The sequence below is a fragment of the Octopus bimaculoides genome, chromosome 24 (genome assembly GCF_046866305.1).
Source record: "Octopus bimaculoides isolate indiv1 chromosome 24, ASM4686630v1, whole genome shotgun sequence".
NCBI classification, from domain to species: Eukaryota; Metazoa; Mollusca; class Cephalopoda; order Octopoda; family Octopodidae; genus Octopus; species Octopus bimaculoides.
In genome coordinates this window covers 8,155,457-8,180,456 of record NC_142951.1, presented here as the reverse complement: position 1 = coordinate 8,180,456, position 25,000 = coordinate 8,155,457, and the positions used below count along the sequence as shown (strand labels likewise).

Genomic DNA, 25,000 nt, shown 5'->3' with positions numbered 1-25,000 from the left:
GGAAAAGACAAAAAAAAAAAAATAATAACTAACTGACCAAACACAAAAAGAAATAAAAATTTTGTTACACAGCAAACTATTACAAGCATAATGTTACCTCCATAATACTACAAGGTTGATGACCACAAATAATTAACGAGATTACCAAGACAATGGTTATGAACAAATATACATATGACAACTACATATATGGTAAGTTTAGTAAACATGTATATTCATTCATCGCCACTGTGTACTGCTGTTCTAGTAGTTAATTCCTGGCTGACTACCTTGTATTGTAAATATTGTAGGCTAAAATTAGCATGCTGGGCGAAATGCTAAGCGGCATTTCTTCTGTCATTACATTCTGAGTTCAAATTCCTCCGAGGTCAACTTTGCCTTTCATCCTTTCGGTACTTAATTTATCGACCCCAAAAGGATGAAAGGCAAAGTCAACCTCAGTGGAATTTGAACTCAGAACGTAAGGACAGACGAAATACCTCTAAGCATTTAACCTGGCGTGCTAACGTTTCTTATTTCTTTATTGCCCACAAGGGGCTAAACATAGAGGGGACAAACAAGGACAGACAAAGGGATTAAGTCAATTACATCAACCCCAGTGTGTAACTGGTACTTAAATTATCGACCCCGAAAGGATGAAAGGCAAAGTCGACTTCGGCGGAATTTGAACTCAGAACGTAACAGCAGACGAAATACCACTAAGCATTTCGCCCGGCGTGCTGACGTTTCTGCCAGCTCACAACCTTTCCAACAAAACTATAATGACTGAATAATGTAGTTTTCAATATAATAAACATATTTTAAGAACATTATTTACATTTGACGGATATTTGTCCTCATCTTGTTTGTTGTTAACACCACGTTTCGGCTGATATACCCTCCAGCCTTCGTCAGGTGTCTTGGGGAAATTTCGAACCTGGGTTCTCATTCCTAACGATGTTACTATTATTATATTATTATTATTATTATTATTAGATTTATAAGCCCTAAAATTCACTCCATAATTGCCCACGGGCATATGGCGTAGTGGTTAAGAGCGCGGGCTACTAACCCCAAGATTCCGAGTTCGATTCACGGCAGTGACCTGATTAATAATAGTAATAATAATAATATAATAATAATAGTAACATTGTTAGGAATGAGAACCCAGGTTCGAAATTTCCCCAAGACACCTGACAAAGGCTGGAGGGTATATCAGCCGAAACGTTGTGTTAACAACAAACAAGATGAGGACAAATATCTGTCAAATGTAAATAATGTAAATAATTCCTCATCTCTTAAATATAGAACTATATTTTAAGAACATAAAACAACTGGAGAGAGAAGTGAAACAAGATAATCTCAGCTCAAACATGTTGACATGTTGGATAAACACAAACAACAACAACAAATGGTATTTTTTTCTCAATTTTCCTTGTTTTTTTTTTCTTTTTGCATGTGTATGTTAAAAAGAAAAATTGTAGTTAATAGTTCTAGCAGTAATAGTAGAGAAAAAGTCATACTAAAAAAAAAAACAGTGAGAGAGAAAAAGTGAAGTTGGTTATAGAAATAGAGAGAATATATCCTTGAGGTAATTATCTCAAATGTTGGTTTTTGTGATTGGACTAATTAGTTTATGCTTCATTTTTTTTTTTTTTTGAAAAATTTAGTTTTGTTATTTTTTTTTTTATGTTTTTCAAAATTTTCTTTTGTTTTTTTTCTTTCTCCTTTTTGAGAAGTTTTGTTTTGTGTTTTTTTTTTAATTTTTTTTTTCAAAAAAATTTTATTTTCTCTTTAAATTATTTAAATTATTTCAAAATTATGTTGTGTTGTTTTTGTCTCTGTTTTTTTTTCCTTTTAAATTATTAACTGAAACCCCATCCCATCCCCCCCATTCTTCCCCCCTCCCCCAGTTCCTGGTTCTTTTTTTTTTTTTTTTTGAGCCAAATGTGAAGATGGTGGGTGGCAGCGACGGTGATGAGAGTTGGAAGGATGAAAGTTGACACTGTTAGGGAACAGAGTAGCCAGCTAGATAGATAGATAGATAGATAGATAGATAGATAGATAGACAGCAGACAAACAAAGATTGATAGATAGATAAATAGATATACTGACAGGCACACACACGTAATATATATACATATATATATATATATATTCTTTTTATTAACCATGAAGCAACATAACTGCATGATAAGTGTGTTTGCAAGAAACTCTTAGTCCGTGAGTTGAGACACTTATGAGACTTCACAGCTACTAAATAAATATACTTATTCTATTTACACCATAAGTTCTATTTCCCTCATTTGTATCGCCCAAACCTATATATATATATATATATATATATATATATATATATATATATATAGAGAGAGAGAGAGAGAGAGAGAGAGAGAGAGAGAGAGAGAGAGAGACATATATATATATGTATATATATATATAGACAGAGAGAAATAGATAAACATAAATAGACAGACTGATAGACAGATACACACACACTCATATATATATATATATAGAAAAATATTTAAGATGGACAGATTAACAGACTGACGGCTAGATATTTGGACAGGCAAACATTTAGACAGAGAGTTGGCTGGCTGGCCGGCTGTCTGACTGGTTTTTCCCTTTAGTTTGTGACATTCCTTCACACATAGAAAATCAGCACCTTGGACGTACTGACTAACAAATCGCCGTCAAAGAAAGAGGTTTCAATCACAACATTTCCACTGCAATGAGAGAAAGGAAGAAATCAAAAAAATAATTTTAAAAATAATCCCCAAAAATAATTAAGCATTTAAGTGTTCATAACAGAGTTAAAATTAACGAAGTTTTCAAATTAAATAAAAGAAGTCAATTGAGTTATGTTAAAAAAAACTCAAGTACAGTGGTGCATATATGCATGTCTCTCTCTCTCTCTGTCTTTCATATATATATATATATATATATATATGTAGAAGTGGCTGTGTGGTAAGTAGCTTGCTTACGGACCACATAGTTCTGGGTTCAGTCCCACTGTGTGGCACCTTGGGCAAGTATCTTCTACTTTCGCCTCGGGCCGACCAAAGCCTTGTGAGTGGATTTGGTAGATGCAAACTGAAAGAAGCCCGTCGTATATATATATATGTATATATGTGTGTGTGTGTGTGTGTGTGTGTGTCTGTTTGTCCACCCCAACATCGCTTGATAACCGATGCTGGTGTGTTTACATCCCCGTAACTTAGCGGTTTGGCAGAAGAGACCGATAGAATAAGTACTAAGCTTACAAAGAATGAGTCCTAGGGTCGGTTTGCTCTACTAAAGGTGGTGCTCCAGCATGGCCACAGTCAAATGACTGAAACAAGTAAAAGAGTATAGTATATTTATGTTATATAATAATATAAATAAATTATTAGATTGTCAATTGAATCTCTATTTGATTTATTGTTTATATATGTGTGTGTGTATGTATGTATGTATGTATGTATGTATGTAGGTGTGTGTGGTACTACAATGCACGGCGTGTTACTATACAAATTAGAGTTGAATATTCAAACTACGTTAAACTTCCATATTCTTATTAGTGCATTACATAAAGTGGCAGAGATATGGATTCGTGCGAACATAGCAACAAGAACCCCATACAGTTAAAACAAACACAATAAACAAGTTATTGATATTTTGTCTCCTAATGGAGCAAAGAGTTGTGTTCATGCAAACTACAAATAATAATAATGATCAGAACAAACTTCCAAATCAAGGAGAAACCATGGCCACAGTCAAATGACTGAAACAAGTAAAAGAGTATATATATATATATATATATATATATATATATATATATACATATATATATATATATATATATATATATATATACTTTATTATTATCAAAGCTGCAAAAATATCACAATATACTGTTACTCAGAGTTTCACATTCCCGTTCATCGGACAGTTTAGATCTAAACTGTCTGACAAATAGGGATGTGAAACTCTGAGTAACAGTATGTTGTGATATTTTTTAGATGTTTTTGCAGCTTTAATAGAAGATACTACTCTACCTCCGGTATCCCAATGTTATTTTTTCCCATCTTATTTCACATTTATGTACTTATTTTGGTGTATGTATATATATATATATATATCATCATCATCATCATCATCATCATCGTTTAACGTCCGCTTTCCATGCTAGCATGGGTTGGACGATTTGATTGAGAACTGGTGAAGCCAGATGGCAACACCAGGCTCCAGTCTGATTTGGCAGAGTTTCTACAGCTGGATGCCCTTCCTAACGCCAACCACTCAGAGAGTGTAGTGGGTGCTTGTGTGTGTGTGTGTGTCTTTGTGTCTGTATTTGTCCCACCCCCTCCATCACTTGACAACCGACGTTGGTGTGTTTACATCCCTGAAACTTCGCAATTCAGCAAAAGAGACCAATAGGTTAAGCACTAGGTTTACAAAGAATAAATCCTGGAGTCGATTTCTCTGACTAAAGGGGGTTCGCCAGCATGGCTGCAGTCAATTGACTGAAATGTGTAAAAAAAAAAAAAAAGGGTTTCATATTACAGACAGAACAGTGGTGGTCAGCTGGCTGAATCATTAGCATACTGGACAAAATGGAGATAAATGCCGAGGGGAAGTACTTTGAAGATGATTAAATAAAATTTGTGAACTGTACAAGATTGTTTTTTTATAAGTCTAAAGATTGGATACTTTGTGAAAGCAACTCATACATATTGAATGTAGATGACTACATATCTCTCTCTCTATATATATATGAGTGTATAAGGATTTATACACAGAGAGGTGACCCTTTACAGGATGCCTTACATGCTAGAAAGGGCAGTCAAACCCAAACCACGAAAAATAGTAATTCCAAAGAGAATGAAAACAAAAATTATTTATAGATAACAATGTCTCTCACTCTATATATATTGACTGTTTATAATATATATGTGTGTGTGTGTATATATATATAATGAGAGAGAGAGAGAGAATGTACATGAATACATATATATATTGAATGTATATAAATACGTGTGTGTGTGTGTATATATATATATATATATATATACACACACACATACATATTCTTTTACTTCTTTCAGTCATTAGACTGTGGCCATGCTGGAGCACCACCTTGAAGAGTCAAACGATTCGACACCTGCACTTTTGTATAAAGCCTTTTGCCAAACCGCTAAGCCACAGGGACATAAACAAACCAACATTGGTTGTCATGTGGTGGTGTAGAACATACACTGACATACACTCACACACACACACACATATATATAAATATATATACGATGGGCCGCCTTTAGCTTCCGTCCATACATACATACATACATATCAGTAAAAAATCTCACACACATTTGGATGTACATACGAAAGGAGAGAGAGAGAGAGAGAGAGAGATGAATACATGTAGTAGAGGTTAAATGCTGATCTTCACTGGTGATACTAAAAGTTCTTTGCTCTAAGTAGCAACAGAGGTAATCATCAGCTTTGAACACACACACACACAATCACTCACACTCACATATGGATATGTGAGTGTGAGTGATTGTGTCTCCTCTCCACCACCCTCTTCTTATCTGGCAACATTCCGCTCTTCATTATTGCAGGAACTCACTTACTTCAGTAGATTTGCTGGCATCATTTGATTCTCAGGAGCTGCTTCAATCGTGGACTGCCAAGTGTTGGTGGAACCGGGAATAACAAACCCAAATTCAAAATACCATTCTACAAAAGAATGAAAGAAACATAACTTAAGTATATATATATATATATATATATATATATATATATATATATATATCAAAGGACAGGAAAACAAACTTTGAGTTTTAGTATGATATATATATATATATATATATATATATATATATCATACTAAAACTCATAGTTTGTTTTCCTGTCCTTTGATTAAGATGATAAAGATTACAATTAAAATAGTTATTTCCTCCTTTAAGAAAAAAAAAAAATCAAGTTGAAAATGTTGATTTGCGATGGTGACATTTCAAAGAGTCATCACAGCTACCGCCATCTGTCCCTTTTTTTTTTCTTACTTTCCTTTTTACTCCCTTAATCATTTACACAACTTTCGGAGTGCCATGGACTGAAAGATAAAAATTATCCCTATATTTTTATGAGATATTTTTTAATCACAGGTACTTGATCTTTTTTTTTTTTCCTTAAAGGGGAAAATTACTATTTTATTTAAAATCAAATATTAATCTTTATCATCTTAATCAAAAGGCAGAAAAACAGACAGAGCGATTATCTCTTTAGAGACGAAGATCAAATGCAATGGGAGGAGTTGAATCTCATAAGAATGGAAAAACAAACAACAAATGGGTTGTACCTTATAATGAAACTCTTAAGAGCATTCAAATGTCGCTGCAACATTCAAATTGTTGCCTCGGTGAGGTCAATTAAGTACGTCATCAAGTACATGCTGAAAGGAAATGACCAAGCTACTATTCAAACAATGATAACAAAATTAGTCAATATCTAATGGGTTGGTATATTGGACCATCTGAAGCAGTTGCATCCATTTTGAGATTTTCAATTCATGAAAGAGCACCTGCAATATGGAGACTGCAAGTTCATCTACCAGATGAACAAAGATTATTGCTCAGAAATAATGAGGAGATGTTGTTGTTGTTGTTGTTGTTGGCACTCCGTCACTTACAACGTCGAGGGTTCCAGTTGATCCGATCAACGGAACAGCCTGCTCGTGAAATTAACATGCAAGTGGCTGAGCACTCCACAGACACGTGTACCCTTAACGTAGTTCTCGGGGATATTCAGCGTGACACAGTGTGACAAGGCTGACCCTTTGAATTACAGGTACAACAGAAAACAAGAAGTAAGAGTGAGATAAAGTTGTGGTGAAAGAATACAGCAGGGTTCGCCACCATCCCCTGCCAAAGCCTCGTGGAGCTTTTTAGGTGTTTTCGCTCAATAAACACTCACAACGCCCGGTCTGGGAATCGAAACTGCTATCCTATGACCGCGAGTCCGCTGCCCTAACCACTGGGCCATTGTGCCTCCACATATATATATATGTGTGTGTGTGTATATATATATATATATATATATATATATATATATATATATGTGTGTGTGTATACACATGTATATATTTGTATATGTATGTGCACATATATATGTATGTATATGTGTATGCATATACATGAAAGTAAATATCAAATGTGCAATAGTTGTAAGAACAGCAAAAAAGGATTGAATGTTTTACCCTCATAAGACGGTAAAAAGTTGACAGCAGGCAGCTACAGGAATTGAACCTGTGCCCCTCAGGTACCAGCTGAGTGCTCTACCATTAACCTAAACAGCCCCTGACAACAATTACCATCAATTTTAATGCTAAATGATAGCTCTTTGAATGTGACACTATTTCATAATCAAACTTTGGAAGCAGTGAATGTGTTTGGTATTTTACAAATAAGAAAGTAAATTTCGAACACAGTAAAGTTATAAGAACAGCAGAGAAAGATTGGGGATTTACCCTTATAAGAACATTGTAAAAAGTTGCCAGCAGGCAGCTATGGGAATTGAACCTGTACCCCCACAGATACTGGCTGAGTGCATTTTACCCTTATAAGACAGAAAAATGTTGCCAATGAGTCATAGGACTGCATCACACTCTGGCGTCTGTTCTGGTATGGTTCCTACGGCTGGATGCCCTCCCTAATGCCAACCACTTTACAGAGTGTACTGGGTGCTGAATATACCGTAATGCAAGACATACACTGTACTACACAAAGCATTATACTACACACGACACTTACTAACCTTCTAAGCATTTCCCTTTAAACATGATCTTCTGCTCCAGTCGGAACTTGTCCATTGGTTCAGCTGATGAGAAGTTGATCTCTCGAGACACTGCCCGGCATTTCAGGATCTTCTTTGGGACTCGAGCTAACATCAGTGACAGCAGTGGTGGTAGTGGTGGTTGTGTTAGTGGTGGTGGTGGTTGTTGTCCAAAGAGGTGGTAGGGAGAATAGATAAATGGAACAAATTGAGTTAAAAGGCTTAATGAATTGATGAAAATGTTAATAAGGATAGTGGTGGTGGTAATAGTGTTGGTAATGGGTGGGTGATAGTGTTGTTGTTGTTGGTGGTGGTGGTGGTGCTGCTGATAACAGTAACATTAGTAGTGTTTGTGGTAACAGTGGTATTAGTGGTAGAGCTGATAGTGTTGGTAGTGGTTGTAACAGTAGTGGTAATAGTACTAAGGCAGAAAGCATTTGTCCAGGATGTCCTGTAGTAAGATCACATCAAGAACCTCTGTGACTGTCAAAAAAGAAACTTCTTAATCACACGGCCATTCCTGCATTCTAAACCTCAAACTGGAAATTGGTTAAGAACCTTGTGATGCAACTATGTGGTTTACTTATTCAATTCCACAAGCATGGCTGTGTAGTTAAAAAGCTTGCTTCCCAACCATGTGGTCTTGGGTTCAGTCCCCCTGTGTGGCACCTTGAACAAGTATCTTCCACTATTGCCTCAAACTGCTCAAAGTTGAGTGGGTAAAATTTAATAGATGGAAACTGCATGGAAGCCCAACGAAAAAGATCGTTCTCTTATTTTTAGGCGGTACAATTGATTCATTGCTTGGTTTAACCCCACACTAAGAATAAAATGTTCGGGACCCCCCCCCTCCACTTACACCTTCACTTCCAACACCAGCAAAAACAACAACATCTCTCCTTTTGAATAAGTAAAACAACAAAAGGAAAATAAACAAAATCAAGAAAGAAAATATTGTTAACTTCTCCATCCACCCATTACTCCGTTAGAACCTACATACTTCCCCTTCACTCACACACACTCAGCCACCAACCTACCAACCTTATATATGGTGTAATATACATTCCAGACTGATCTGTTAGTGAAAGGAAGTTCTTACCTTCATGTTCAACATTAGGCAGAGATCTGGAAAGAAAAACAGGGAGAGAAAGAGAGTTAGAAAGAGAGGGAGAGTAAGTTAGAAAGAGTTATGTGTGTGTGTGTGTGTTTGTGAGAAAGAGAGAGAGAGAGAAGGTGAGTATGTTTAAAAGGGAGAATGGGTTAGAAAGAGGGAGAGTGTTAGAAAGGGTGAGAGTGTGTTAGAAAGAGTGTGTGTGTGAGAGAGAGAGAGAGAGAGGGAGAAGGTGGGTATGTTTAAAAGAGGGAGAGGCAAGAGAGAGAGAGACAAAGAATATATTAATGAATCATGAAAAATAATTGCATGACACGCAAAGGAGAAAGATGTTTGTGTGCGTGTGTGTTGGGATTGAGTGCTCAATGCATGCAGTAGAGTATATCTATTTGTGTAGAGGCCATGAAGCACACCATATATACATATATATATATATATATATATACACACACACACACGTTATATATATATATATATATATATATATATATATATATATATATATATATACACACATACACATATATATGCATATATTGGTAGTAAATCATAAATCTGAAAGAGAAGCACGCTCTAAGTTATGGAGCAGTAGAGTAATTAAAGATAAAGGTAGTTATGGCCAGACTATGGGATTACCCAGGGTTTCATCCATAAAACACTTACCTTTACATATATACATACATACATACATACATAAGTAGTATAGTATCTCTCTATTTAATTTAGCTTTGTAATTACATACATACGTATGTATGTATGTATGTATCAGTGTGTATATATATATATATATATATATATGCAAGTCATCTCTCATCCTTAAGGTTGACTAGTTCTGTACTCTACAATTGTGGAGGTGAGTGGCTTAGTGGTTAGGGTGTTAGACTCATGATTGTAAGATTGTGGTTTCGATTCCTGGAACGGGCGATGCATTGTGTTGTTGTTGAGCACAACACTTCATTTCACATTGCTCCGGTCCATCCAGCTGGCAAAAATGAGTAATTCTGCAATGGACAAACATCCCATCCAGGTAGGAGATTTATACATCATGGAAACTGGGAAACCGGCCCCTATGAGTTGGCATGGCTTCAGAAGGTACCTTTACCTTTTTGACACTCTACAATGTGTTGCTACAACTGCCTTCCCTTCCATTGAACCATGTAGGTTTCTTTTGTAGAGTCTGCCAGATCCAGTCTTCACATGCAGAGACAGGCAAGCCCTAATTTGCTAATTAACCCGTAACTGGGATTCTGACAATTGTTACTACTCTGGGCCAGAGTAGACCTGGGAACAGTAGTGGCTTGGAGATGGTTCCACACTCCACTCCTCTAAATCCTGGAACTTCCAAACGAGAAGTCCACTAGTAAAAGAGAAAAAAAGTTAAAATCTCCCTTTGGTCATGAATGACTATGGGATTACACCTAGAAAGTTACCCTCTGAGGCACAGGTCCAGGCAAGGCTGTTTCTGGAAGACGAGCAGCTGTCCAATGCATAACAGCTTCCTTTCTCTATGCCACCAATGTTATCCAAGGGAAAGGCAAAGGGGCCGATACAGCTTGGCACCAGTGATGTTGCAACTCGTTTCTACAGCAGAGTGAACTGGAGCAACGTGAAATAAAGTGTCTTACTCAAGAATACAACACACAGCCTGGTCCAAGAATCAAATTCACTGCCTCATAATTGTGAGCCCGATGCTCTAACCAGTGAGCCATGCACCTTCACATACACACACACATTACACAAACATTGACCAGATGAGAGAAGTGAAGTGAGAGAGTAAATGAGACTGGAAAGCGAACTTCTTAACACACAGTCATGCCAGTACTTACACACACACACACACACACACACACACACATACGCACACATACAGAAGATATCAAATCAAAAAATTGATATTGCAAATGACTGGAATTAATTAATTATTTTTATTTTATCCAATTGTACATTTTTTTTTAAATCAATAGGGAACAATTAATTTTTAGAAGGGGTAAGATTTTGAGGTGTTTAATTAACTCTTCAACTAAATTACAAATAATTAATAATTAGATATAATCAAGGAGCTTGGGCTGATGAGGAGGGAGAGAACCAGTGAGACAGTGTGAGCTGAAGTAATAGTCTATGTAGATGCTCAATATGCTGGAAATAGCAGCCAAATCTCCAATGAGACTCCAAACTCTATTCAAAACAAGGACATGATAATGTATAATGTGATTCTAGATGTACTATGTCCAAAAACTGATGAGATGGTCACAGTTGGATCATAAATCTACTGAATCAAGACTGACTGAAGTTAAAAATTAAGATGAACCAATAAGTGATCTCTATATGGTTGCTAAACTGGCAAGAAGTAGAAGCCAAATCTCACTCAAATCAGATCTGAATGGAAGGACATATTGAATAGTGTACTTCTCATTACAGTATGCCAAAAAAAAAAGTGCTAAATGGGATGGTCATGGCTGGATTGGTTTTGATCATAGGGATTATAGTTCAATAGTTCTGACCTGGCACTGAACAATAGCAAAACACCAATCACTCATGTCAATTAGGAAGAATACAAGGTCATGCAAGCTGCTAGAAATGACAGCTAACTCTCCCGCAAGTCATATCATATTGTCTTACAAAGGCAAGGAGAAAAAGACTTGGTAGTGATGACTGAAACAGACATAGCTGTGTGACTAAGATGCTTGCTTTGCAACCATGTGGTTTGGGGTTCAGTCCCACTGTGTGGCACCTTGGGAAATTGTCTTCTACAATAACCTCAAGCCAACCAATGCCTTGTGAGTGAATTTGGTAAAAGGAAATTGTGTGGAAGCCCATGTATGTGTGTGTATTGATGTTTGTTTTTATATTCAGCTATGCTAAAAACAGTTTTACATTAATCTGATGGGTTACTCTAAACTTTTGAAGAGTACAACTTTAATATTCTTACACAAGTTTCAAGCAGCAAAACCATCATCAGATGTGTGTGTGTGTGTGTGTACATACGTATGTATGTGTGTGTGTGTGTGTATGTATAATATACACACAACAATATAACAGCAATGACAATACAGGAGAAGAAAAATAGGTTACATAGAAAAACAAACCAAAAATGACAAAATGTAAGTTGAAAAAATTAAACCAAAGAAAATAAATAAATAAATAAAACTTTGGAAAATCAACTGTAAAATACTTACAGATCATCACTTGACTGCCAGAGAATCTTGCCTGAGTCAGCATCTCGTAAATTCATCCAATGTCTGTGAAAATATCAGTTAAGGAAGATGTTGTGGAAGGATTCCAACCACCCCAAAGTGACTAAAAGTGAGCTGGACACATTGCTATAAAATGAAGAACTATCAGAAGTTCATAATAAGCAGTTAACTGTGAGCCATCGATAGAGAGCAGTAAGCCTCATGTAACAGTAATCGTATTGCATCGTGTGAATACTTTCTGTCCCTCTGCTTTGTTGAATTATTTATCCAACACCAGGATATATAAGAAGACAACGCCAGAGAGATAGCATGGAGGACAAGGTATATATATATATCTCCCTCCTCTCTGTTAGAGGCACAAGCACTTACACACACATGTACACACACAACAGAGACTTCCACCTACTAAATTCAATCACAAGGTTTCAGTTGGTCTGGTTTCCTAACAGACAGGAGGGGAAAAACTACTTCACTTGGAAGCAGATGGCAGTTGGCAGCAGGAAGGGCATCTTGCTATATGCATGTATGTATATATATATATATATATATATATATATATATATATATATATATATATATACACATATATGTGTGTGTGTGTGTGTATATATATATATATATATATATTTACTCTTTTACTTGTTTCAGCCATTTGACTGCGGCCATGCTGAGCAAATCGACCCCACCCAGGACTTATTCTTTATAAGCCTAGTACTTATTCTATCGGTCTCTTTTGCCGGACTGCTCAGTTTTGAGGATGTAAACATACCAGCATCGGTTGTCAAGCGATGTTGGGAGGACAAACACAGACACACAAACATATACACACACACACACACATATATATATATATATATTTATATATATACATATATACGACAGGTTTATTTCAGTTTCCGTCTACCAAATCCACTCACAAGGCTTTGGTCAGCCCGAGGCTATAGTAGAAGACACTTGCCCAAGATGCCACGCAGTGGGAATGAACCTGGAACCATGTGGTTGGTAAGCAAGCTACTTACCACACAGCCACTCCTGCGCCTAAATATATGTACATAATACTAAAACTCAAAGTTTGTTTTCCTGTCCTTTGATTAAGATTATAAAGATTACAATTAAAATAGTTATTTCCTCCTTTAAGACAAAAAAAAAAAATCAAGTTGAAAATGTTGATTTGCGATGGTGACATTTCAAAGAGTCATCACAGCTACCGCCATCTGTCCCTTTTTTCTTACTTTCCTTTTTATTCCCTTAATCATTTATACAACTTTCAGAGTGCCATGGACTGAAAGATAGAAATCATCCCTATATTTTTATGAGATATTTTATGAATCACAGGTACTTGATTTTTTTTTTTTTTTTTTTTCTTAAATGGGAAAATTACTGTTTTATTTCAGACGGAGATCAATTGCAATGGGAGGAGTTGAATCTCATCAGAATGGAAAAACTAACAATAAATGGGTTGTACCTTATAATGAAACTCTTTTAAGAGTAGACATTTCATCAGGTGGAATACAATGTTGCTGAAAAATATTCAACTCTATAGTAATTATAATGAATGATCTTCTATAATGTTATATGAATATAAACTCAGCAACTCAAAGCTGGTCTGTGGTGCAGAAACAAGTGTTGTGATCTATTATTAAAGCCTGATATTCTCCATCCTTGTGTTATATTATTCTTATATATATATATATATATATATATATATATATATATATATATTAAACCTGATACATAATACTGAGGTTATACTCCAAATGTTTTAACCAATATATTAATTATAATTATCATTATTCTCTAACAGAGCCAAATATGTGTTAAGCTTCCCACTTAGTCTTTTATAAATATTAAATAAGCATTCATGTACAGAAACCTTTTGTTCTCTCTCTCTCTGAGCCTGCCATCTATCTAATGGCAATGCTTAACATGCATAAAAAATACAAATGGAAACTCTGTACTGTGTAGCAAATGCATAAGAGATGCAGTGGGAATACAAGCAGGCTGACAGAAGAAAGTCTGTTAAGTAGCATATGTGGAGGAATAGTTAGCAGTTATTGTAATTATTAATTTATTGTCCAACTTTTCCTCAATGGAATTCAATGAGGCAATTTTTCTACAACCAGACTGGATGCCCTTCCAGTTGCCAATCCTTATTTATTTCCGAGCAAGATAATATTTCCCCATGACTCCATGACTGAACGTGTTTTCACAAAAGATTGGAAATGAACAATCTCACTTGTACGGCAGGGACACTTGTTTACAACTATCATGTGATCTCAAACCAAGGAGGCTCAAACACAAACACACACTCAGACATAACAGGCTTCTTTCTGTTTCCACTCACAGGGCTTTGATTAGTCCTAAGGCCATAGTAGAAGGTGCAATGCAGTGGGACTGAACACAGAACCACTTGATTGGGAAGCAAACTCATTAACTTTACAGCCATGGAATAGATTATTTTAAATAGTTGGAAAACTCCCTCAAAGTTTATGAATGCTTCTCTTGTCTAGGTGACTCATCTGCAAGTATAATGACCAGAGTATGAACAAAGCCAAAAGCATTCAGCTGACAACAAGAAGTTTATATTTTTGAGGGAAGGGCAAACTGCATGAGGTTTGTGTATGACATGCAATGTTGCATAAAAGCAACATATGAGCACTAAATGCAGATGTACAAATGCAGGTAAGAAATGAACCAACCTTGTTTTGCTAGATATGTCATGTTGGCAAGCATAAAAGCAGAGAATAAATGAGATTGGTAAAAAAAAAGACAAACGTGCTTTCTTACAATTTGGTTTCCATGCTTGTTCTCAACCTGTTGTCATGAATTTTGGGAAATGATTGAAAGAGTACACTAGTGAATACAAGTGGCCGAAATGGGGTTCCTTCAAAGGATCTCTGGAATAATACTACTTGAAGGGTCATGTAGATCAGAGATCCGGGAGTCTCTCCATGTTGAGCCTCTACTCCTCTGCACTGAAAGGTCATAGTTCTGGTATAATGGACATACGATTAAATGTCTATAGAAAGATCTCAAGATGGATTCTTCAAGCTAAGTCAACCAGTAAGAGACCTAGGGTTAGATCAAGAATGAGATGGTTGGATAACAGCCATAGTTTCAGTTGGTCATGCTTGGGAATCCAGCCAGAAAATGTAATGATGATTGCTTTTGATAGGACCTTATGGAGGAGGAAGCTGCATGAGGACTCTACCCCCTTCAGCAGCAGGAGACCTAGGGGTAGACCAAGAAGGAGATGGTTGGATAATATCTGCAGTCTCAGAAAGTGTAATGATGATTGCTTCTGAGAAGACTCTATGAAGGAAATGCCAAAAGACTCTACACCCACAACCCTCCCAGGAATAGGGGGCAGAGAAAATGGATGGATGGACATAAGAAGAATAGGATGTAGTATGCAAGAGGAAAGACTGTGCTAATATGGGCATGTCATGAATATGCAGGATGATAGTCGGATAAAGAGGAGCCAAGAGATCAAAATGAAAGAATCATGGAGAAGAGAAAGACATGGGAATAGGTAGTGCAAGTTAATATTTGTCAACAGAGTGGGTATATTTATGATAAAGTATACAGTATTGTAATACCACTTCAGCTAATCCTACCAATTGGTTTCACACAGGATATTAGGTAATTAGGTGATTACCTATGACCCATGCTCATTAGAGTGACCTGTATGGGGGGGAAAAAATGGCCATTTTTTCATACCAGATGAGGAATTATGTACATTGTTTACATTTCACAGAGCCCAGTGGTTAGAGCAGCGGACTCGCGGTCGGAAGATTGCAGTTTCAATTCCCAGACAGGGCGTTGTGTGTGTTTATTGAGCGAAAACACCTAAAGCTTCATGAGGCTCCAGCAGGGTGTGGGGGTGGTGACCCTTGTTATACTCTTTCGCCCCGACTTTCTCTCACTCTTTCTTCCTGTTTCTTGAGTAATGCTACGATGGACTGGCGTCCCGTCCAGCTGGGTGGGGGGGGTGGGGGACACATACGCCATAGAAACCGGAAAACTGGGCCGATGAGCCTGGCTAGGCTTGAAAAGGGCGCATAAATAATAAATAACATTTGACAGATATTTGTCATCTTGTTTGTTGTTAACATCTACCAAATCCACTCACATGGTTTCCGTCAGCCTGAAGCTAAAGTAGGAGATACTTGCCTAAAGTGCCACTCAGTGGAATGAACCCAGAACCTTGTGGTTTGGAAGCATGCCAGCACCTTTTAGAAAAATTTTATTAAATTGTTAAAGTATTTTATATATTGCAGAAGCATAACCAATTTATTACACTTAAATTTTTTACAACAAAATCTTACATGAACCCTGGGTAAGAAATATCAGACTAAACTAGTCGAGGCAGTGCCCCAGCATGGCCACAGTCTAATAACTGAAACAAGTGAAAGAAGATGAAGAGCAAAGGATAAAGAAACAATGTGATGTTCTCGCTATTATTGTATTTTACTTTTGTTTCTTCTGTCGTTAATTAATTGATTTCTTTAACTCATTTATTATTTTTTTTTATAGAGATGGTGAATGAGTAAGGGTGAGAGATATGGTGGGTGGTGGATGGAAGAACGAATGTATGGGAGTATTTTGCGAGGGAGTAGATGAGTAACTGGGTGGATGAAAGGGCGGGTTTGTGAGTGAGTGAGTGGGTGAATGACAAAGCAAATGAGTGCAGGAGCAAGTGGGTGAATGAGTGAGTGAATGAGTGAGCTTGTGAGTGGGTGAGTGAGTGAATGAGTGAGCTTGTGAGTGGGTGAGTGAGTGAGTGAATGAGTGAGCTTGTGAGTGGGTGAGTGAGTGAGTGAATGAGTGAGCTTGTGAGTGGGTGAGTGAATGACAAAGCAAATGAGTGCAGGAGCAAGTGGGTGAATGAGTGAGCTTGTAAGTGGATGAGTGGGTGAGTGAGTGAGTGAATGAGTGAGCTTGTGAGTGGGTGAGTGAGTGAGTGAATGAGTGAGCTTGTGAGTGGGTGAGTGAATGACAAAGCAAATGAGTGCAGGAGCAAGTGGGTGAATGAGTGAGCTTGTAAGTGGATGAGTGAGCTTGTGAGTGGGTGAGTGAGTGAGTGAATGAGTGAGCTTGTGAGTGGGTGAGTGAATGACAAAGCAAATGAGTGCAGGAGCAAGTAGGTGAATGAGTGAGCTTGTAAGTGAGGGAAGGAGTGAGTTTGTGAGTGGGTAAGCAAGTGAGTGAATGACAAAGTGAATGAGTGCCGGAGCAAACAGGTGAATGAGTGAGCTTGTGAGTGGGTAAGCAAGTGAGTGAATGACATAGCGAATGAGTGCCGGAGCAAGCAGGTGAATGAGTGAGCTTGTGAGTGAAGGAATAAGTTTGTGAGTAGATGAGCAAGTGAGTGAATGATAAAGAAAATGAGTGAAGGAGCAAGCAGGAGAATGAGTGAGTTTGTGAGTGAGTGAAGGAGCAAGTAAGTGGGTGAATGAATGACAAAGCGAATGAGTGAAGGAGGAAGCAGGTAAATGAGTGACTGAAGGAAGAGATCAATGAGTGATGGATGAGTGAGTGAAAGAATAGATGAATGAATGAGTTAAGAGAAGGAGTGAAGGAGCAGGTAAATAAGCAGGCAAGTGAATGAATAAAGGACTGTGGGAAACTGAAGGAGCAAGCGATGAATGAGTGGATGAAAGAGTGAAGGAGTGAGAGAAGAGGGAGATGAATGAATGAGTGAAAGGAAAGAATGAAGGAGCAAGTAAATGAGGTGGATGACCAACTGATTACAAAAGTGAGTGGATGGGGTCAGGTCGTGAATAAGTGAACGCTGAGAGATGGGAGAGTTGGGGGTGGGGGCGATGGAAGGAATGGTGAGTAGTATGTGTATGGGAGTGGGGGTGGGAGTTGCATATGTAACACAACCTGCTTGGGTGGCTTCGGTTTTGGCCTCAATAGAAAATCAACAAATCAACAAATCGATACAGCATTTATGTTGAGAGACGTTACTAATTGCACAACTCTCTCTCTCTCTCACTCACTATTTCTCTCTCTCTGCGCAGTTTGGAGCAAGAAGAGAGTAAGAGTGGGGGGGGAGGGGGAAGAGAAGTAGGAAAGTAGGCGTCTACAAGAAATAATGGCATATATAGGATATTAAGAACAGTGAATTTTAAAAGCATATATATAGGTATATATATATATATACACTCACACACATATATACATATATATACACACACACATATATACATACATAGAGACATATATATATATATATATATATATATATATATACATATATATATATACATATATATATATATATATATATATATATATACATACACACACACGCATATATACATACATATATACATGTGTGTGTGTGTGTGTGTGTGTATAGATACATATATCACACACCACCTTTTCACTCTTCTACCCAATTCCTTCTGGACCTCACATCTCTCTCTCTCTCTCTCTCTTACTCTCTCTTTCACCCTCTCACTTTCCAAGTGGCCAAGCCATGTATTCACCTCTTCAGCAAGACACCTGCTCCTCTGCCTCTATCATAGTTTCTTATTTCTCCAGTCTATGCCATGCTCAGTCGAGGGATCTTATCATCTGGGTATTTGGCAACCTCACCGGTGTTGGTGTCACGTGAAAAGTACCCAGCACACTCTGTTAAATGGTTGGCACTAGGAAGGACATCCAGCTATAGAAAACCATGCCAAAGCAGACATAGAACCTGGTGGGGGCCCTCTGCCTTTTCTGTTCTTCTCAAACTGTCCAACCCATGCCAGGTTGGGAAAAAGAACATTAAATGATAATGATGATGAAGGAGAATATGCTACAGAATCCAGGAAACAAGCCTGATGAGTCTACAGCTCAGGACAGACCTTTGACCCTTTTGAGATATATACATCATCATCATCATCATCATCATTTATCACCCATCTTCCACATTGGCATGGGTTGGATGGTTTGACAAGAGCTGGCAAACTGGAGGACTGTACCCAGCTCCACTGTCTGTTTCGGCATGGTTTCTACAGCCAAACATGCTACAGAGTAAACTGGGTGCTTTTTACATGGCACCAGCATTGGTGAGGTCCATTTCGACACAGCTTCTACAGCTGGATGTCATTCCTAATGCCAGCCACCTTAAAAAGTGGATTCAATGCTTTTTATGTGGCACCAGCACCAGTGAGGTCACCAAGTAACTTACGAGATGATGATCCTTTTAGACGGCGGGGAGCACACACAAACATATACTCTTTACTCTTTTACTTGTTTCAGTCATTTGACTGTGGCCATGCTGGAGCACCGCCCTCAGTTGAGCAAATCGACCCCAGGACTTATTCTTTGTAAGCCTAGTACTTATTCTATCGGTCTCTTTTGCCGAACCGCTAAGCCACAGGGACGTAAACACACCAGCATCGGTCGTCAAGCAATGCCGGTGGGGACAAACACAGACACACAAACACACATATATATATACATATACATATATATACGACGGGCTTGTTTCAGTTTCCGTCTACCAAATCCACTCACAAGGCTTTGGTCGGCCCGAGGCTATAGTAGGAGACACTTGCCCAAGGTGCCATGCAGTGGGACTGAACCCGGAACCATGTGATTGGAAAGCAAGCTACTTACCACACAGCCACTCCTGTGCCTATACAAATCATAATAATATAGAATGGACTTTAAATACATGCGTCTGTATATCTATTTATTTATTTATCAACCCACAATTTGTCTGTACTCAAGTAATTATAATCCAGATAGCAACCTTGTACCAATATGGAAGTGAGCTTGTGCCTTGCACAATTTTGTTTACATTTTAATAACTAATCTTTATTTACAATCATTGGTAATTTAGAAGACGTAGGTGAAATGAGCAAATACAGATGAATAGTTAATTATCAAATTAACAATGAAACCGGTCGATTATATTCTCATCCCAAGCTGCTGAAAAGGTCCTTGTCAGTCGAACTTTACACTGAGATCATATAATGTATGAATTCGAGCTTGTATTATTATTTATTCATAATCCCTACTGGACTAGTACCATTGTAAATATATCAGTGAGTGCATGTGAGACAGACAGACAGACAGATAGATGAACAGTGAGATAAAGAGATAGATGGATAGATAGATAGATAGATAGACAGTGGAAGGTAAATAGGTGGACAGACAGATAGACAAATAGAGATAGATAGATAGATAGATAGATAGATAGATAAAGATGGATGGGCAGGCAGATGGATAGATAGTCAGCTGGACAGATAGACAGACAGACAGATAGATAGACAGATGGTCAGATAGATAGACAAATAGACAAATAGATAGGTAGACAGACAGGTAGAGACAGAGAAAGGGGTTACACATTCCTAACCATGCAGAAATAGACACAAAAGTCTATGAATGAATATTTACAACCACATTTTACACATCACACACACAAACATGTGTACACACATGCACAAATCTACTTTCTAATACAAATATATACATATACAAAAAAAAAAATAGGAAGGTAAGCATGTATACTCATTAACAAGTCTAGTCTTCCGGATCAGAAAGACATACACTTAAACATATGCACACACACACACACACACACACAGCTAGATAATGCACATATGTCTGTATATATATATATATATATATATATATATGTGTGTGTGTGTGTACACATATACAGACACACACAAATGCACAAATAGTTTGCATATGACTTTGTGTGTGTGTGTATGTATATATATATATATATATATATATATATGTGTGTGTACACATATACAGACACACACAAATGCACAGATAGTTTGCATATGACTTTGTGTGTGTGTGTATATATATATATATATATATAGACATACACAAGTAGACAGTGTGCATATGCCTGTACATATACACACACACACACACACTTGTCTTTCTATAAATAGATTACTAACTCAACACATACCATTCATTCGTACATCCTGTTATCAACATCATCATCATCATCATCATAAACAGTAGGTGGTAACAGGAGTACAAAGATGCAGGTAAGGAAGTAACAACACAGAAGGGAGGGGGAAAAAAATCAATTAACTTCCACTAAGGCCATCATTACCATTAATGAATCCTAACTTTGGCATAAGGCCACTGTTTTTTTGTTTTGTCTTTGATGTTGTTTTTTTGTTGCTGGCAGGTAAAGGGCTCTGAATGTAAAAGAGACCCTCTCATACCAACTCACCAGAAACAGCCCCTTAATTCTGATACAAAACCTTTCACCATGCCAACATTAATTGCAGCAGCCCCGTAAAGAAATAAATTTTCACCTGATAGAGGTGTGGAAAGTGGCTTGCTTACCAACCATATGGTTCTGGGTTCAGTCCCACTGCGTGGCACCTTGGGCAGGTGTCTTCTACTATAACCTTGGGCCGACCAAAGCCTTGTGAGTGGATTTGGTAGACAGAAATTGAAAGAAGCCTGCTGTATATCTGTGTGTGTGTGCGGGTGTGTTTGTGCCCCCATCATCGTTTGACAACCGATGTTGGTGTGTTTACGTCCCCGTAACTTAGCGGTTCGGCAAAAGAGACCGATAGAATAAGTACTAGGCTTCCAAAGAATAAGTCCTGGGGTCGATTTGCTCGACTAAAGGTGGTGCTCCAGCATGGCCAGAGTCAAGTGACTGAAACAAGTAAAAGAGTAAAGAGGATTTGTAAAATTTGTAAAAATTTTGTTTGAAACACTAACTTAACAACAAAAATGTAAACTATTTGATTCTACAATTTGATAATTTTCAAAAATAGATATAAATAGATGCAGGGTTGGCTGTGTCTTAAGAAGCTTGCTTCCCAACAACATGGTTCCAGGTTCAAGCCCACTGTGTGACACCTTGGCCAAGTGTTTTCTACTATAGCCTCGGGCTAACCAAAGCCTTGCGAGTGGATTTGATACACAGAAACTGAAAGAAGCCTATCATGTGTGTGTGTGTGTGTGTGTTTGTGTCTGTGCTTGTGCCCCACCCACCTCAGCAGTATTTCATCAACTTTACAATCTGTGTTCAAATTCTGCCACAGTCAATTGTGCCTGTCATCCTTTCAAGATTAATATAAGTACCATTTGAACATTAAGGTTGATGTAATTAACTTGTACCACCTCCAAAAAACTTCAGGCCTTGTGCCTATAGCAGGAAAGATTATTATTATTATTATTATTATTATTATTATTATTATTATTATTATTATTATTATTCAGAAGGCAACATGCTGCCAGAATGATTAGCACACCAGGCAAAATGCTTAGCGGCATTTCATCAGTCTTGATGTTCTGGGTTCAAATGGCACCGGGGTCAACTTTCCCTTTCATCCTTTCAGGGTCAATAAAATAAGTATCAGTTGAGCACTGGGGTTGATGTAATCTACTAGCCCCCTCTCTTGAAATTGCTGGCCTTGTGCCAAAATTTGAAACCATTATTATTATTATTATTATTATTATTATTATTAAGGTGCTAAACTGGTAGAACCATTAGCATGCCAGACAAAATGCTTAGTGGTATTTCATCCGTCTTTATGCACTGAGTTCAAATTCTGCCAAGGTCAACTGTGTCTTTCATCATTTTGGGGATGGTAAAAGAAGTACCAGTTGAGTGCTGGGGTCGATATAATCAATTTATCCCCTCCCCCAAAACTGGTAGCCTAGTGCCAAAATTTGAAACCATTATTGAGAGAGCAGTGCATGCCATCAAAGTGACACTGGGGTAAAATACACAAAGCCCAGTATACCCATCATGACTGATAAGGGTATACCAGGCACATGCTTTACAACCATATGTGCACGATATGGTGATCTCATATCAAGATAAACAGTGCATGATCTAGCAGGTGGGGCCCAGTTAGAATTTTCTTCAGGTCAAGCACCCATCCCACTCAAAAGGTCCCTGAATAAGGGTTGTTTAAGAATGTTGAACGAAACACCCATATTTCCAGTGGTGAATTATTCAAACCCCAAAGACTTCCTCTCAATACATGGCTATGACGTTTCCCCACTACTTCTGTTCATGATCAGAGATGCACATATCGTCAGCCATTAAGGGACATGCTCAACTGATTAAAGTCAAGCGACTGACCTGCAAATTTGTGGTACTGAACAGAATATTTTTGCTGTAGTCCATCTCTTACACCAACACTTCCAATCATTTAAGATCAGAAGCCATGGGAGCCATGTTTGAAGGAGTCAATCAAGCTTTGAAAATAATGAACCAAATTCTCATTTGTTTATATTTTTCTGTGTTTTTTCTTCTCATTTTTGTTTGCATTTATTTATTGATTGATTGATTTCAATGACAGACAGGTTTTAATGGGATTAGTTATTTTTTTGTTTTAAAGAAAAAAAACACAATGGAGTACATACTTTTGATGAAGCACATTCTTACTCATCCAATTCACTATCCGAACCACCACCACCACCACCACCACCACCAGCTCATCTTTCTAATTAATTATCTATCTAGCTACCTATGTATCTATCTATTTACCAGCACTATCTGTTTATCCATCTTTGCTTTTCTGTCTATGCATGTGTCTCTCCCTACTCACATATTTATCCTGCTTTTCTTTATGTGTGTGTGTGTACATAAACATATGTAAATATATATATATACATATATATATATATATATATATATACATATATATATATACACACATATATGTAATATATATATATATATATATATATATATATATATATATATACGTGTGTGTATAATATATATATATATATATATATATATATATATATACACATATATGTAATATACATATATATCTGTTTATATGCATAGCTATATGGATGTGAATGTGCATATATATATATATATATATATATCTGCCATTATGTATTTGTATCTGTCTGTATGTCTATCTGTATATCCTTCTGATTGTCTATATGTATGCATATCTACATATCTGTTTTTCTAACTGCATGTAAGCCTGCCTGCCTGCCTAACTGTCTGTCTGTCTGTCTGTCTCTCCCAGTATATAAACGAATTAAGCTACCGATCTGTAATATGTCATCGGGATTCACTGATGCTCACCTCTCCCCCAATCCCCCAGCAAACTGTGAATGACAGCTGAAGACTACATATTTTCAGTGTAAACAAAGTATGTGCCCAGACACAAATTCATTTACATAATGGCACACTGGCCAATAATTATTAGAGTGCCAATACAGCACGGATTATGAATAAATAACTATACAGTCTCATATTCATCTCACAATGACATTAAACCAACAGGAGCCTTTTTGGCAGTTTGGGATAAGGATTACACTGACAGATTATATTATAAATATATCCTGAGAAATTTCTAAAATAATAATGAAACTTGCGAGATTAATTCTTATCCTGAGCATCTGAAGAAAGCCCCTTGTGGGTCTGCTTCCACAATGAGATTGAATTCATGCGAATATGAATCAGCGGTGTTTATTCATAAGTTATTCTATGTTGATGCTTGATATCACTACATGTATCTTAAAAAAAGAAGAAAAAAAATATTGCCTCACTGTCATTGTGCAGGTATCTGTCATCCATCCCACGTTCTCTATCTGACTTATCTATCCACCCATCCAAACATGCATGCATGTAAGTGTATGTATCTGTATATGTATGTATATATTATAAATATGTATGTGTGTGTATATATATATATATATATATATATATATATATAGGTGGAGGAGTGGGTGTGTGGTAAGTAGCTTGCTTACCAACCGTCGTGTGTATATATATATATATATATATATATACGCACACACACACACATGTGTGTGTGTGTGTGTGTATATGTTTGTGCGTGTGTGTGTTTGTCCCCCCCCCCCCCACAAGCATCGCTTGACAACCGATGCTGGTGTGTTTACATCCCCGTAACTTAGCAGTTCA

General features: G+C 37.3%; 2 protein-coding genes across 3 annotated transcripts in view; one reads left to right on the top strand and one right to left on the bottom strand.

Moving 5' to 3' along the window:
• Nucleotides 1–25,000, top strand: part of LOC106876355 (peroxisomal targeting signal 1 receptor) — a 108,324-nt gene that overhangs the window by 4,296 nt on the left and 79,028 nt on the right. The window lies entirely within an intron of this gene.
• The window catches only part of LOC106876356 (retinal rod rhodopsin-sensitive cGMP 3',5'-cyclic phosphodiesterase subunit delta), a 37,560-nt gene continuing 14,278 nt past the window's right edge, over nucleotides 1,719–25,000 (bottom strand). Inside the window, exons 2-6 of the mRNA XM_089341336.1 lie at nucleotides 12,085–12,147; nucleotides 8,897–8,922; nucleotides 7,780–7,905; nucleotides 5,598–5,703; nucleotides 1,719–2,708 (exon numbers count right to left, since the gene is read on the bottom strand). Of these exons, the coding sequence (XP_089197462.1) occupies nucleotides 2,627–2,708; nucleotides 5,598–5,703; nucleotides 7,780–7,905; nucleotides 8,897–8,922; nucleotides 12,085–12,147 (403 nt within the window). The 3' untranslated portion in view covers nucleotides 1,719–2,626. The remainder of the gene's footprint in view (nucleotides 2,709–5,597; nucleotides 5,704–7,779; nucleotides 7,906–8,896; nucleotides 8,923–12,084; nucleotides 12,148–25,000) is intronic.